Source organism: Lipotes vexillifer, unplaced genomic scaffold (genome assembly GCF_000442215.2).
Source record: "Lipotes vexillifer unplaced genomic scaffold, Lipotes_vexillifer_v1.1 scaffold189, whole genome shotgun sequence".
Taxonomy (NCBI): Eukaryota; Metazoa; Chordata; class Mammalia; order Artiodactyla; family Lipotidae; genus Lipotes; species Lipotes vexillifer.
The window spans coordinates 3906825-3922822 of record NW_006785816.1 but is presented as its reverse complement, the minus strand read 5'-3'; the positions used below and the strand labels follow the sequence as shown (position 1 = coordinate 3922822).

General features: G+C 33.0%; 1 protein-coding gene across 2 annotated transcripts in view; it reads left to right on the top strand.

The window, feature by feature from the left end:
- Positions 1-15998, top strand: part of KIFAP3 (kinesin associated protein 3) — a 162509-nt gene that overhangs the window by 36580 nt on the left and 109931 nt on the right. For both annotated transcript variants that reach the window (XM_007458132.1, XM_007458133.1), the window contains 4 exons: positions 2011-2110; positions 3469-3593; positions 6050-6148; positions 12622-12800. In XM_007458132.1, the coding sequence (XP_007458194.1) occupies positions 2011-2110; positions 3469-3593; positions 6050-6148; positions 12622-12800 (503 nt within the window). The remainder of the gene's footprint in view (positions 1-2010; positions 2111-3468; positions 3594-6049; positions 6149-12621; positions 12801-15998) is intronic.

Genomic DNA, 15998 nt, shown 5'->3' with positions numbered 1-15998 from the left:
CCGTCTCCACCAGTGAAGGGGCTTCCTAGTGTGTGGAAACATTTCCTCCTTTACAGCTCCCTCCCAGAGGTGCAGGTCCTGTCCCTATTGTCTCTGTTTTTTCTTTTGCCCTACCCAGGCACGTGGGGAGTTTCTTGCTTTTTGGGAGGTCTGAGGTGTTCTGCCAGCGTTCAGTAGGTGTTCTGTAGGAGTTGTTCCACATGTAGATGTATTTCTGATGTATTTGTGGGGAGGAAGGTGATCTCCTTGTCTTACTCTTCTGCCATCTTGAAGGTCTCTCCCCAGCTTATTTATTGAATACTCCTCCTTTTCCCAGATATTTGAAATGGCTTTTCTACTATATGCTGGCCATTTTTTTATTCAATAGATACTTCTTGAAAGCTTATTCTGTGCCAGATACTGTTCTGATATATTCATAGATATGTTTTGATGCTCTCTTTTCTTTTCCATTGATCTGTTTGATAATTTCCATACTAATATCATACTGTTGTTGTTATGTTTTGTTTTGTACTTTGACTAGAGTTTTAGAGTATGTAGGAGAAATGTTCCAATTTGTTGTTTTCTTTTTTTAATGTGGTGTTGCTGGTCTTTGTACATTTTCTTATATATTGTTTTGAGATCACTTTACTATATTCTCTGTGAAAATCTTAACAGAATTTTAATTATGATTGCACTCAAATTATAAATTAATTTTGGGTTATATTTTGATCTGTTGTAAACTTTGTAATTTTCTTTTGGTTTATTTCTTCATAACCTGTGTATAATTCCTATAGCTGTATTTTTATTGAGACATTTTTCTGTTCTTTAGTAAAGAAGAAAAGTGCTGAATTTGTGACATTATAGTACATCATTTTCCAAAGTATATTCTAAGAAATGCTGTATCCTCTGGATTATAAGGATGAATGCCTTTGGAAATACTGGATTAAGCAAAGCTAAACCAGATTCTATATTAAGTAGGACTTTTTTAGAGCTTTTGCATATTACCTATTTATTTGACTTCAGAATAGTTGTGTTCAAAACCTATATTATACCAGTGCTCTGTATTATGAATATGAATAATACTGTGAAATGCTATTATAGGGTGTTTTTAAGTTTGTAGAAAAAATTCCTCACTAAGTGGATTAGTAATATAGTGAATTCTTGTTGTCTCATAATCTGAATGGCCAGAAAGCTCAAATAAACGAAATACTTTCATTACCATAATAAATACTTATAATGCAGTCCACGAAGTACAATAGATCCTCAATGCCTATTATAGAAAGTTGAATTATGATCACTATATAATACAGAGATATTTTAATTTTTAATGATTCCAAGATTTAGTCAGCCATGTAACAGTACTAATTTGACACTAGTCTCATTACTTTATGTTTACTTAATGTATAGTAATTCTCATTAATCAGTTCATTACCTTTTTCAGGAAAAAGGTGTAACAGGGATGTTTATCAATCTACCCTAAAGCTAGTTTCATGAAAAATTTTTTGCTCTATTTATGTCCGTTGGCATCAATTTAACATGACATTAAAATATTAGACTTATTTTTCTGTGTGTAAGTTTTATTTGATTATTAATTTGCTTTAGTGAAGTCAGTGTTAGCCTGCTTTAAACTGCTCATTAATTTTTTAGACTTAATCTAGTTTTTCACTTATTCATGAACACATTAAATCAGATGTTAAAGAAAATAGCTGGCACTGCAGTAGCAAGTGGAAATGAAAAGTAAGAAATAAATGTTTTTTTATTATTTTATTGTCACCCATAGTATACTTACTATGTTACTTTATTTAAATCATATTTTATTTTTATATTTACAGTTAGACTTAAAGCTGCATGTTGTGAGTTTTAATATTTCCGTTTTAAAAATAGCTTTCTGTGTCGGAAAGAAGCATCCTACTTTTTGTCCCAGTTCTATCTTAGCTTTGTTATTTATTGATAGTAGACATTTAAAACCAATTACCCTTTATATCAGAGGCAAGGTGAGTGATCATTTTTGTACATCCCCTTTTTCTTTAGAAACTGCCCTTGGTGCATTAGCAAGAGTCCTCAGAGAAGACTGGAAGCAAAGTGTTGAGTTAGCTACAAACATAATATACATCTTTTTTTGCTTTTCCAGGTAAGTGTAAAAATTAGGAAATAAGAGTACTGATCTATATCTATTTCTCTCTGTCTGTGTCATTGGTTTAGATAGTAGATCACTAGTTTTCTCAGTCTTCTTATGTATCTAACTATGCTCTGCCTCTAAACTTCTATTTCCGATTCTCTGTCCTCTTTGTTGTTCTGTCTTTCTTTCAGTCTACACTAATGAATGCATATACATGTACAGTAGGATGATATAATGGTTTAGAGTTTAAGAGTTATGGGCTCTGGAAATAGACTCTCTGGCTTTGAATCCAAGTCCTGCTGTTTATTAGCCGTGTAATCTTGGTTACATTACTTAACCTTTCTGTGCTCAGTTTCCTCATCTGTAATTGTGGATAGTAATAGGAGCATCCTCTTCAGGAAGGTATAAGAAAAAAGCCTGACCCAGAGTAAGTGCCAGTAAATGTTACTGTTTTATATACAGTTGATCCTTGAACAACATGGGTTTGAACTGCGTGAGTCCACTTATACATAGATTTTTTCCATTAAGTATGTACTACCATACTACAGTTGAAACTGTACATACTAAGTACATACTAAGTATGTACTACCATATTACAGTTGAAACTGTGGATGCAGAACTGCAGATATGGAGGACCCACTATAAGTTATACTTACATTTTTGATGGTACAGAGGGTTGGCACCCCTATCCCTTGCATTGTTCAAGGGTCAACTGTGTGTGTGTGTGTGTGTGTGTGTGTGTGTGTGTGTGTGTACACAATATATGTTTGCAAACACATACCTGTTATGTATTCATGTATTTTATTTATACACATATATTCTTTAGAAGGATACTTATTGAGACATTGTGAAAAGTTTCTGACTTCTCAGAAATTCTAGGGAATTTCTTGCCTCTGTTCTAAAAATGTGCCAGCATTAGCAAATAAATATTTACTGAATAAATACTTGGATGAATAAATTGTCTAGGAAACATATATAAAACCGGATTGCTAATACTTCACTAGTTTATTTCCTGGCATCAGTTTTATTCAATAATAGTACTGTTATATTATTAGTTTTGTTAGGTGGTAGTCTGAAATTTTATTTTGAGGGTATTTGAATAGTTAAAATGGTGGTTAATTACAAAAATGTGTTTTGTGTAATTTCTAACTTAAAAATAATTACGTTTCAGGTAAGTGTTGTGTGTTAAAATATATTTAAAGTAATCTCACAATTTCAAGTCTTCCTAATATACTGTGGGCATATTCATTTATTGAAATACGTATATCAAGTCTATTTTACATTGTTTGTACCAGTGTTTATCCAAAACAGATTTCCTGAAGTCACAAGATGTATTCCTTTAAATACATACTAAAAACTCTTCTTTAAAGCTTTTCTCAGTTTCATGGACTTATCACTCACTATAAAATTGGAGCTCTGTGTATGAATATCATTGATCACGAATTAAAAAGACATGAGCTTTGGCAAGAAGAACTTTCTAAGAAGAAGAAAACTGATATCCTTTGAAGCGGCATTTCACCCCACTGTTGCCTATTGCTGTGAGCTTTGGATGGAGAGGATTTTGTTTTGTTTGTCATTCACATTACTTGAAAAAATGCAAGAGTGTGGTGAAGGTTAAGATGAAGATTGAAATTATCAGAATGAATATAGTTTTACATATACTTTTTAATCTTTTTACAACTTTGATTTGGTGATAAGGTAGAGGGAATAGATAATAGTGATCCTGGATAACTGAATTGGTGAGTCTCTAAGTGACTGTGTTATTTTGTCCCTCAAGATCCTTTAGTTAGCTGAAGTCTGGCTCACCACTGTTGCTTACATAGTTTTCTCTGTGTAATAAGGTGACTTTGATTGGAATGAGTATGAATTTGGTGAAGAACATAGTTTTAAATTCTATTTTTCTAATTATTAAAAAAAGTATTTTTGGACTTACATACAAATTCTAAATGCCTGCAGAAGCATAGAACCTGTGAAAGGAACCTTAAAAAGAATCAATTTTAAACAAGAATCTTTTATGCAACTTCCCTTACAAATCAATTATTTAGTCTCTTCTTTATCATGTCACTGCTTATTGATTTAGCTCATTCTGTGTTTTGACGTTCTATTTATTATAATGGTTTTTTGCTTAGTGTACTAAAGTCTACTTCCCAATAACTTCTATCCCTAGATTCTAATCTTGCATACTGAAGCAATATAGAATAAGGATATTTTCTTCAATATCACATTTCTTATATATGAAGATATTTGTCATATTTCTTCTACAACTTTAATTCTAAATGGAAGGTCCTGGCTTATTCATATCTGTCTAATATGACATGTTTTGCAGATGACAAGTCATACCGGTAACTTTCTTTTGAACCCAATATTTATTGATCTCTTTTAAAAAGTAAAAATATTATTTCTGTTGTGCCCAATATCTCATGTTTTCTACCTCCCCTTTGTGGAATACCCACGGCACTTTAAAAATACACCCTTGCACACACACAGAGATTTGACTTTTCTTAATTAGGATCTTTATAGGTTTAGACATTTTCTGTGTGTGCTGTAAGCTTCCAACATCTAGATTGGTGTTGCCTTAAACCATGTGGACAACTCAATAATCCTGGAGACTTCAGGTCATTTCTTGAGTCCCAAGTTTCCTGAATGTACCTAAAATTCACTGAAAGTAAGGCCGGGGGGTGGGGGCGGGATACAGAGAGAACCACTAATGGGACTTTTAGCAATCATTAATTTATACTTTGTGATTGCTTGGTGACAAGAACTGATCTTTTAGGACATATCATATTCCTATAAATATTAGACACCATTGAATGTAAGATACACCATTATTTATGAACCACTACAAAAGGAGAAAGATGCTTCCAATTAAAACTATGACATATCATGGATTATAAGATATATTCAAATTCTGTAGATGTTAAGATGTGCAAAAAATGTGTCTCAGAATCAATGGATTACAATAATTGAAGGAATATGAAAATGACCTATCAGAATTTTGGCCATTTCTCCTAAACTATTACGATTTTATTAAGTCTTAAGTTTCCTTGTGTTGTGATGCAAGTAGCATTCAACAAGGGGGATGTTTTGAGTGCTTGGGGATCCTGAAGTCATACTGAAGTAATTGGTTATTTCTGCAGGTGTCCAAGGGACTATTTGGGGCTATAAGATATAATTTTAAATTTTGTTTTTTTCTAACTTTGGGATATTTCTCTTTTTGTATGTAGTCTGAAGAGGGTGCTAAAAAGCTTTAGATACAATCAACATTCTTTCAATATACTAGACATCTGTCCGAAGTGGAATTCACTATTCTTATTAACTAAATCATTCTTTAAGGCTGTAACCTTTTTTTTTTTTTTTTTTTTTTTAAATTATCTATCTTATTTCAATATTGCATATAATTTTTTTTTTTTTTTTTTCCTTGCGTTATGCGGGCCTCTCACTGTTGTGGCCTCTCCCACTCGCGGAGCACAGGCTCCGGACGCGCAGGCCCAGCGGCCATGGCTCACGGGCCCAGCCGCTCCGCGGCACGCGGGATCCTCCCGAAACGGGGCACGAACCCGCGCCTCCCGCACCGGCAGGCGGACCCCCAAGCACTGCGCCACCAGGGAAGCCCAAGGCTGTAACCTTTTTGATTCATGGACCTATTTTTTAATCTGGTGAAAGAGACTTGTGCACATACATAAAATATTTACATACAATTTCTGAGGATTCAAGTACTTGGTGAAGCCTAAACATGTGTTCACCCAAGGTCTGCAAGCACATCCTCGAGCACTTGGTTAAGAAGATCTGTTATAACACAGTTGTGCAGAAAATAATATTTTAATTAAACTATTGGTTACAGAAAATAACTGGATAAAATTGCACATAAAATTTATTAGCATTGTTCTTCATAGTATTTTTCATTAGGTTTTCTTTGCTTCAATGAATATGGATGATCCTTAACTTGTTTACTTGATGAAGACCCTGAAAACCAAACCTTGAGAAAAGATTATGAAAAAACCTTTAAAAAATACCAGGGGCTTGTGGTAAAACAGGAACAGCTCTTACGAGGTATGAATACCTAAGCAATGAGAATGCAACAAAGTTCTTACTGTACATTCAGCTTGTTCTATTTTTGTCAGATAAATAAAGCTAATACCAGGCTAATTGAAAGTTCTATGAATTTTAATGTACTACAGAATCTTCTGTCTTTAGCGTTGATAATGGTGTTTTAAATTTCACTCCACTATCTTTCTACCAAAAAGCCCCATTCAGCTCTTAAATGTATAAATTACATTCTTGAAATTGTATTAATCAGAAAGGATTTTTTAATCCAATGTATGACCTTTTAAATAATAAGAATCTTGTCTCTCAAACCCTGCTATATGTATCTTATATGGTACAATTTTGTTGCTTTCCTAGGAAATTGATGAAAAACTTTTCAAAATATTTCTCTTTAATAAAAAATAGTCTCCTCTTTCTGGGGTTTGTTGAGAGATTTAACAGTTCAATAGTATGGTTTCTCAGTCATTGATAAGATGCAAAATCTTATGTCGTTAGTAAAAATGATGTGGGACTTTTAAGTGTGTATTCAATTCCTGCTTTGTAGCTGACTATTGATTTTTTTCCCCAGCTTTATTGAGATATAATTGACATATAACACTGTGTAAGTTTAAGGTATACGGTGTAATGGTTTGATACAAGTATATGTTCCAGAATGTTTACCACAATAAGATTACTTAACAAATCCTTCTCACATAATTACCATTTTTTTGTTGTTGTTGTTATGGTGAGAACATTTAAGATCTGTCATAGCACCATTCAAGTATACAGTACAGTATTTTTACCTGTAGTCACCACGCTGTATATTAGATCCTGGAACTTACTCATAACTGAAAGTTTGTACTCTTTGACACCGTCTCCCCATTTCCCCCACAACCCAGTGTCTGGTAACCATCAATCTACTCCTTGTTTCTGTGAGCTCAGCGTTTTTAGATTCCACATATAAGCATATAAGTGAGAACATATAGCATTTGTTTTCCTCTGTCTGACTTATTTCATTTAGCATAATGCCCTCAAGATCCATCTTTGTTGTGGCAAATGTCAGAATATCGTCCTTTTTAATAAACAAGTAATATTCTATTTTGTATATATTATATATAATGCATAAGTAATATACGTTATATATTTTATATAATATTTTATATAAAATATATATCACATCTACTTTATCCATTCATCCATGTATAGACACTTAGGTTGCTTCCACATCTTAACTATTATGAATAATCCTGGAGTGAACATGGGAGTACAGATATCTCTTTGAGATCGTGGTTTTATTTCCTTTGGATCTATACCCAGAAGTAGGATTGCTGGGTCATATGGTAGTTCTGTTTTTAACTTTTTGAGGAACCACCATACTGTTTTCTAGAGTGGCTGCACCAGTTTATATTCCTGTCAAAAGTACACCAAGGGTTGCCTTTTCTCCACATTTTGCCAGCATTTATCTCTTGTCTTTTTTTTTTTTTTAAAGATGTTGGGGGTAGGAGTTTATTAATTAATTTATTTATTTTTGCTGTGTTGGGTCTTCGTTTCTGTGTGAGGGCTTTCTCTAGTTGCGGCAAGCGGGGGCCACTCTTCATCACGGTGCATGGGCCTCTCACTATCGCAGCCTCCTTTGTTGCGGAGCACAGGCTCCAGACACAAAGGCTCAGTAGTTGTGGCTCACGGTCCTAGTTGCTCCACAGCATGTGGGATCCTCCCAGACCAGGGCTCGAACCCGTGTCCCCTGCATTAGCAGGCAGATTCTCAACCACTGCACCACCAGGGAAGCCCTATCTCTTGTCTTTTTGATAATAGCTATTCTGACAGGTGTGAGGTGGTATCTCAGTGTAGTATTGATTTGCATTTGTCTGATGATTAGTGATGTTGAGCATTTTCATGTGTCTGTTGGCCATCTGTACATCTTCTTTGGAAAAATTTCTATTCAGATCCTCTGCCCATTTTTTAATTGAGTTGTTTGATTTTTCAATGTTGAGTTGTACAAGTTCTTTGTGTATTTTGTATATTAACCCCTTATTGGATATATCATGTGCAAATATCTTCTCTCATTCTGTAGGCTGCTTTTTCATTTTGTTGATAGCTAGCTTCCTTTGCTGTGTAAAAGCTTTTTAGTTTGATGTAGTCCAATTTGTTTGTTTTACTTTTGTTTCCCTTGCCTGAGGAGACATATCCAAAAAATTATTGCTATGGTTGATGTCAGAGAGCATACTGTCTATGTTTTCTTCTAGGAGTTTTATGGCTTCAGGTCTTACATTTAAGGCTTTAATCCATTTTGAGTTTATTTTTGTATATGATGTGAAAAAGTAGTCCAGTTTCATTCTTTTGCATGTAGCTGTCTAATTTTCCCAACATTATTTATTGAAGAAGCTGTCTTTTAGCCGTTGTATATTCTTGCCTCCATTGTTGTAGATTGACCATGTAAATGTGAGTTTATTCCTGCACTGTCTATTCTATTCCATTGGTCTATGTGTCTGTTTTTGTGCCATACCATACTGTTTTGATTACTGTGGCTTTGTAGTATAGTTTGAAATCAGAGAGCATGGTATCTCCAGCTCTGTTCTTTGTAAAGAACAGAACTGGAGATACTGTTTTGGCTATTCGGAGTCTTTGTGTTTCCATGTGCATATATATTTAAAACTGTATTTTCTTGTTGGAGTGATCCCTTTATCATTATGTAATGTCCTTCTTTTTCTCTAGTTACAGTCTTTGGTTTAAAGTCTATTTGTCTGATAAAAGTATTGCTACCCCATTTTTCTTTTTGTTTCCATTTGCATGGAATACCTTTTAACATCCTCTCATTTTCAGTCGGTTTGTGGCTTTAGATCTGAAGTGATTCTCTTATACGCACCATATGCATGGGTCTTGTTTTTATATCCAGTCAGCCACTCTATGCCTTGATTGGAGCTTTTAGCCCATTTACACTTAAAGTAATTATTGATAGGTATGTACTTTATGCCATTTTGTTCATTGTTTTGGGTTTATTTTTTTAACAGTCCTTTTATGGTCCCTTCTTTTGATCTCTTCCCTTGTGATTTGATGTCTGCCTTTAGTGTTATGTTTGGATTCCTTTGTCTTTTTTGTGTATGTATCTATTATAGATTTTTGGTTTGTGGTTACCATGAGGTTTATATATATATATATCTGTTATAAACCCTATGATACATTATTATTTTTGTATAGACAGTCAATTTTACTTTAAAGATATTTAAATATTAAGAAAATAACCTTATATATTTACTTTTATAGTTACTATTTCCACTGATTCTACTATTTTTTGTTAGATTATGTTTCTGTCATCATTTTCTTTCTGTCTGAAAGATTTCCTTGTATATTTCTCACAGGATAGATTTACTAATGAATTATTTTATCTTTTTACGTCTGAGAAATTCTTTTTTGAAATATTTTTACTGGTTGACAACTTATTTCTATTTGCTAAACATACTGTTACACTGTTGACATGCTTGCATTGTTTCTGATGAGAAGTCTGCTGTCATCCTTATCTTTTCTTCATCTATATATGAGGTTTTTTCCCTATGGCTGCTTTAAAATGGTCTCGTCATCATTTGTTTTTACCAGTTTGATTATATTGTGCTTTGGTGTAGCTTTCTTCATGTTTCTTGTTCTTGGATTTCACTGACCTTATTGGGATTGTGGATTTATATTTTTTATCAAATTTGGAAAATTATTATTTATTCAGGGACTCCAATTAAGGTATAGTAGGTCACTTGATGTTTTTTTCCATAGTTTACTGATACTCTTTACATTTTTGCTGTTGTTTTTTTCTTTGTGTGTTTAATTTTGGATAGTTTCTAGTTATGTCTTCAATTTCACTAATCTTTTCTTCTCCAGTCTCTAAACTGCCATTAATTCCATTTAGTATACAATCTCAGGCATTGTAATTTTCATTGCTAGATGTTTGATTTAATCTTTTGTATATCCTCCATGTCTCTACTTAACTTTTAGAAAATTTAGAATACAGTTATATAACTATTTTGATGTTCATGTTCGATCATTCTAACTGTGGTGTCAGTTCTAGAACAGTTTCAGTTAGCTGATTTTTCTTTTCCTTACAGGTTGTGTTTTCCTGCTTTTTTTGAATGGCTAATAATCTTTGATTGGAGGCAGGACAATGTGAAATTTTCATTGTTAGGTGATGGATATTATTTTATTCCTATAGATATTCTATTCCTGAGCTTTATTGTGAGACATAATTAAATTACTTGGAAGCAGTCTGATCCTTTTGGATCATGCTCTTAAGATTTGTGAGTTTGGACATGAGCAGCATTTAGTCTAAAACTAATTATTCCATACTACTGAGGCAAGGCCCATGTGAGAACTCTACCCAGTGGCCCATTAATTATGAAGTTTCCAGTATATCTGGTAGAAAGAGGCATTATTTGCAGCTCTGTGTGCATGTCATGTATTTTTTTCTTCTAATTCTTTCATTTTGTTCTGCCCCCCAGCCTCAGATTTGTAACACATGTGACTAGTCAGTACTCTGCTCAATATGTAAAGTAGACCTCTGCAGAACTCTGGAACTCTTCTCTTTTTGAAGCTCTGTCCTCTCTGGTATTCTTTTCTGTGAACTGTAGCCACCTTGGCTTCCCTGGTCCCTTGGTTCCATCTCTTCATTCAGGAATTCTTTGGGGTTCTTCTGGGATTTTTCCTTATCCGTTTCATGACCTGGAATCTCTCAAGACAGTATTCTGGGGCAGTCATGGGCCAGGTCATTTGTTTCTTATCTCTCAGGGATAACTATCCTTCATCATCTGGTGCTCAGTGTCCTGAAAACCCTTATTTTAGTCTTTTTGTTGTTGTTGTTGTTATTGTTTCTGGTGAGGGTTTCCAATCTGGTCCCTGCTCCTCTTATGTATTAATTTCCCAGAGTTGCCAAAGCAAAGTACTGCAAACTGGGTGATTTAAAACAATAGAAATTTCACAGTTCTGGAGGCTAGAAAGCCAAAATCAAGATTTCAGCAGGGCCATGCTGCCCCTGAAAACTCTAGAGAAGAATCTTTCCTTGGCTCTTCCTAGCATTTGGTAGCTTCTGGCAGTCCTTGGTGTTTCTTGGCTATGGCTGCATCTATTCATTCTCTGCCCACATCTTCACATGGCCTTCTTCCCACTGCATTTGTCAGTTATGTCCTCTCTTCTTATGAGGACCCCAGTCATTGGTTTCAAGGACTACCTTAATCTGTTATGACTCATCCTAACTAGTTACACCTGCAAAGACCCTGTTTCCAAATTAGTTCGAATTCCCAGGTTCTGGGTGGATGGAAATTTGAGGAGAACACTATTCAACCCACTACATCTATCTTGGTTGCAAGAAGAAACTATATGCTTTTCCAACACAACTTTAAAACCTTTTATTAGTGCCTTGCATGGAAAGTCAGCATGGTGCAGTAGTGTAAATGTGTGAGCTTTGGTTTCTGGTGGGTTTTCTTGCTGTGTGGCTAGGGCAAGGTATTTAACTTCTCTGAATCTGGGGTTCCCCATCCGTAAAAATTTTTATAGTATTTCTTGCCTCGTAAAATTGTCTTAAAATGGGTTACTGTTTATATATCAACTAGTACAGTGCCTGGCATATAGTAGGTACTTAATTAGTGAGAATTGCTTTTCCATTTCAAATATTTGTTAAATAAAAGTTTATATGTATGCATATGTATTTTTCATAAAGGTTTTTCATAAAGGTTATAAGAGTACATAAAATGAAATACTAAAAAAATGAGCAAAATCAAGACAATAGGAGAGCAAAAAGACTATGTTGGCCATAATATTCTATGTAATTCTGACAGAAAACTTTCAGGTTTAACTCTGACGCTTCCTGTCAGTCAAGGCCAAATGGAAAACATCTGTTACATAATCTCATTGTCAAAAGGGAACAATTAAATGAGTTTCTTATGAGAATGTAAGCATTTTTATTACCAGTATCTAAAAGAAATTTTACTTAGAACTAATAGACAGTGGCCTCAACTTTGGTTAGTGTGACAATTATTTTACTGAATTTCATATGGCCGTTTTCTGTAGACTATCAAAAACTCATTTTGAATATGAAAAATAGGTTTTAGTATCCTTAAATTCAGCTCTAGCTGTACTCTACATTTTTTAGCACAGCAGCCCCTAATTGCTGAAATTTTACCTTGTTTTCTACATGCTTGCCTGTTTTATTATTTGCTAACATATACGTTTAATTGACATTTGATTACAATTAAGCTCTTAGCTCCAAGAGGGTAGGAATCATTGACTTATTTTGGTTATTGCGTCTTTCTCAGCATCATAAGAATATTATTTTATATATAAGTTTTGTTTCATATAGCATATATATCAATAATAATAGCTTTCTAATGAATAAATTAACTAGTTAAAATTTTCAAGATAATATACTATCTTCTACATCTGTTACTTTAATGGGTAGAAATGATTTATTAAATTGTTGATTCAATATGCCAGTTATTTAACTCTCATTTATTTTACTTTTCTAGTTGCTCTTTATTTGCTTCTGAATCTTGCTGAGGATACACGTACAGAGCTGAAGATGAGGAACAAGAACATAGTTCACATGCTGGTGAAGGCTCTTGATCGGGACAATTTTGAGCTGCTTATTCTAGTTGTGTCATTTTTGAAGAAACTCAGCATTTTTATGGAGAATAAAAATGATATGGTAACTTACATTGAAACAGCCCATGTTCACCATTTTTGAGTTAGAATATTTTGTTAAAAAGTAAACACATTATCCCCCTACTGAGATAATTCTGAATGAAAATTTTACAATGGCAGTAACTCACTTAAGTGGCTTCATTAAGAAATATATTTCATATTAGTTAATAATCCAGATAATTAAAGTTTTCTAGATAAAAATATTTTCCTAATATATTGTACAGAATGAATCTTTCCATATTAAACATAATATATAGAAAGTAATTTTAACTTTAGATTGTGTTTCAGAGTCATCTGGCCTTATTATTTTCCCCTAAGGTATTTTTTCTCCTGCATTTCTGGTATTAGTGTGTGGGATTACAGTTTAGCCCAGTCTGTTTCTCACTTATTATTCCATTTGGTAGCTGCAACCTGTTGATTCTGCTTAAGTATCTCTTGAAGCTATCTGTTCTTTCTATTCCCAGTGCCATTGTATTAGTTCATGCCCTCTTTATTTATACACTCTTCATTTCTTGTTTGAATCATTACAGTAGGTTCCTATTTGCCATCTTATATTGTGTTGATGCAGTTGTCTTTGAGAAATAGTACAAATTGATCATATATTATTTCTCCAGCTGAAAAATATGTATAATATAGAAATATAGAGAGATGGAATAAAAAAAATGTTTTTTTCCATGTCATTAAAAAGTCTTTGTAAGCACAGTGTTATATTAAATAGATCATACATTAACCATACCTTACCTTCAGATACTTAAGTTGTTCATAATTTTAGCTATTATAAATAAGACTTCAATGGACACATTTGTACATGCTTCTTTGTCTGTATTTCTGTTTATTTTCTTAGGATAGATTTCTCAAAATGGAATTATTGGATCATTGGCTTTAACTCCATTGGAAACTATTCTAGAACTGCATGTTAATACAAGTCATTATGTGACTGTGTATTATTGGTATAAGTGGATTCTCCTTCAGATAGTCTAAATATATGGTAGTTCTACCTGTTTTCCCTCCTTTTAAAATCTAATGAGCTAGGAAGTAGCTTATGCTTATTGAACTATATGGCATGCTCTTTGAAAACCTGAGACTGATTAATTAGATTTAATAAGTGCCTTGAATTCTGATACTTGGAATACACGAAATTTTATTTTATCCATAGATATTTAGTATGTGTCATTTTCATCATTAGTTTTGATGATTATTGATGATCACTGTGTCTGATACTCTTTTAAGATTGAATTTACTTAATCAAAAACATGTTTTTATTTTTATCAATCTTATATTCAAGAATAATATGACATGGTGATATATGTACTCCTGAGTAGAGTTAGAGTGTGGCTAAGTAGTTGCTTCCCCTTGCTGTAAGTTGAAATATATTCTTCCATTTATGTGTTTAGAATAAGTTCACCTTTATTAGGTTTGCAAAGTTCAAATTGATTTACCATAAGCATGCGTCTACTGTGCATTGCTTAGATTTGTATTTAGATAATACTCTTCTTATGTGTTTATTCTGTCAAAACTGATCTCAGGCACATAATTAAAAATTATTTTCTGGTAAAATCATAGATTCAGAAAATAGAGTATAAATTGTCTCATCAAACCTCATTTTTTATTGGGGAGGAAAAACAGGTTTAGAAAAGGTAATTCATCCAAGGTCATAAGAATAATTTGATTGGCAGGGTTTTTAGTGTAGATGTTATGAATTTCATCTTTTATTGTGGAAAAGAATTCATTTTATTTAAGGGTGTTGTATAGAATTAGGATTTTTAGAGCTCAGCTGGACCTTATCTCTATGTTTACATTTTGTAGATTAACTCCTAATTTTACAGTTGAAGTAATGGAAGATTAGAGAGGTTAAGTAATTTGCTCAAGGAAATATCTCCAGGATTCGGCTTCCTACTCCTTTTCTCTGCCTCCAAAGCAAAATTTATTTTTGTTTTTATTTTATATTGTTTTTTTTAAAAAAAAGATTTTTAGCAAGACTAAGTATAAGCAATTTTTAAATGTTGGCTTTCAGAAACACTGAAAAATAATTACTTAAAGGCTGAAATAAATTTGCTTGTCAGTTTGATAAACTGTCGCTTTGTAGAGAACTTTTAATAAAAGTACTGATTAACTATAAATTCCATTTTAGAGACATAAAATTAAGAGGGTTTTGCATGTTGAGACAATGACTAAATTTAGCTTTGGGGATTGGGCTTTTATCAACCAGAAACATGATTAGAAGACTGTGCCTAGTGTTTAACTATCTGATTAGGCTACATGTTTTACATTCCATTCTCTGCAGTGGAAATACAAATTAAAAAAAAAACTCTCCAAGTTACTAAGTTACTAAGTTATTAAGTTTGCCATAACCACCAGTGTGTACTGTTGCTTTTTTGAAAGAAAAATATTACTTAATATAATTAGTAACAGATGAAGCCTGTGGCATTTTTATTTAAGAGGGATGGAGGGGAGGGATGACTGATCCATTTGTGAGGTTGTATTATTTATTTAAATAAAGTGTTCATTTTACTGTTATAATGAACTAATACTGACCTTGCTTTTTAGAGTTATATATTTTAAAGGAAGTTTAGTTTGCATAAAAAATCTTTCAATTAATGATTTAAATTGAGTTTTCATATTTTTTATATAAATACAATATGATTAAAAGGGAATAAGTCATATTAGAATATGAATTTAAGAACAACAGAGAGGATATATATTCCTTGGGTTGCTTATTTTCTTATTAAGTTTTGAGACTTGTTTTTGTATTTTGAATATAAGTCTTTTATCAGTTATGTTTCCAAGTATTTACTACTTTTCTGTGGCTTGTGTTTTCATTTTCCATGAAGAGCAAAAGGTTTTAATTGTTATGAAATCAAGTATATCAAAAAAAATTTTAATAGATTGTATTTTGGTGTTATATCTAAGAAATCTTTTCTTAACTCAAGGTCACAAAGATTTCTTCCTGTGTGTTCTTCAAGGAGTTTTGTAGGGTTTGTGTTGTTGTTATTTTTGTTTTAGTCTGTGATCCATCCAGTTTTAGTGAATTTTGCAGATGGTGCAATGTATAGATCAATATCCATGTTTTGAATATGGATTTCCAATTGTTCCTGCGCCATTTGTTGAAGAGACTATCCTTTCTCCACTGAATTGCCTTTGCACCATATTGAAATTGCCTTTGTACTGTTTTTGTTGAAAATCAGTTGGCTATGTATGTGTG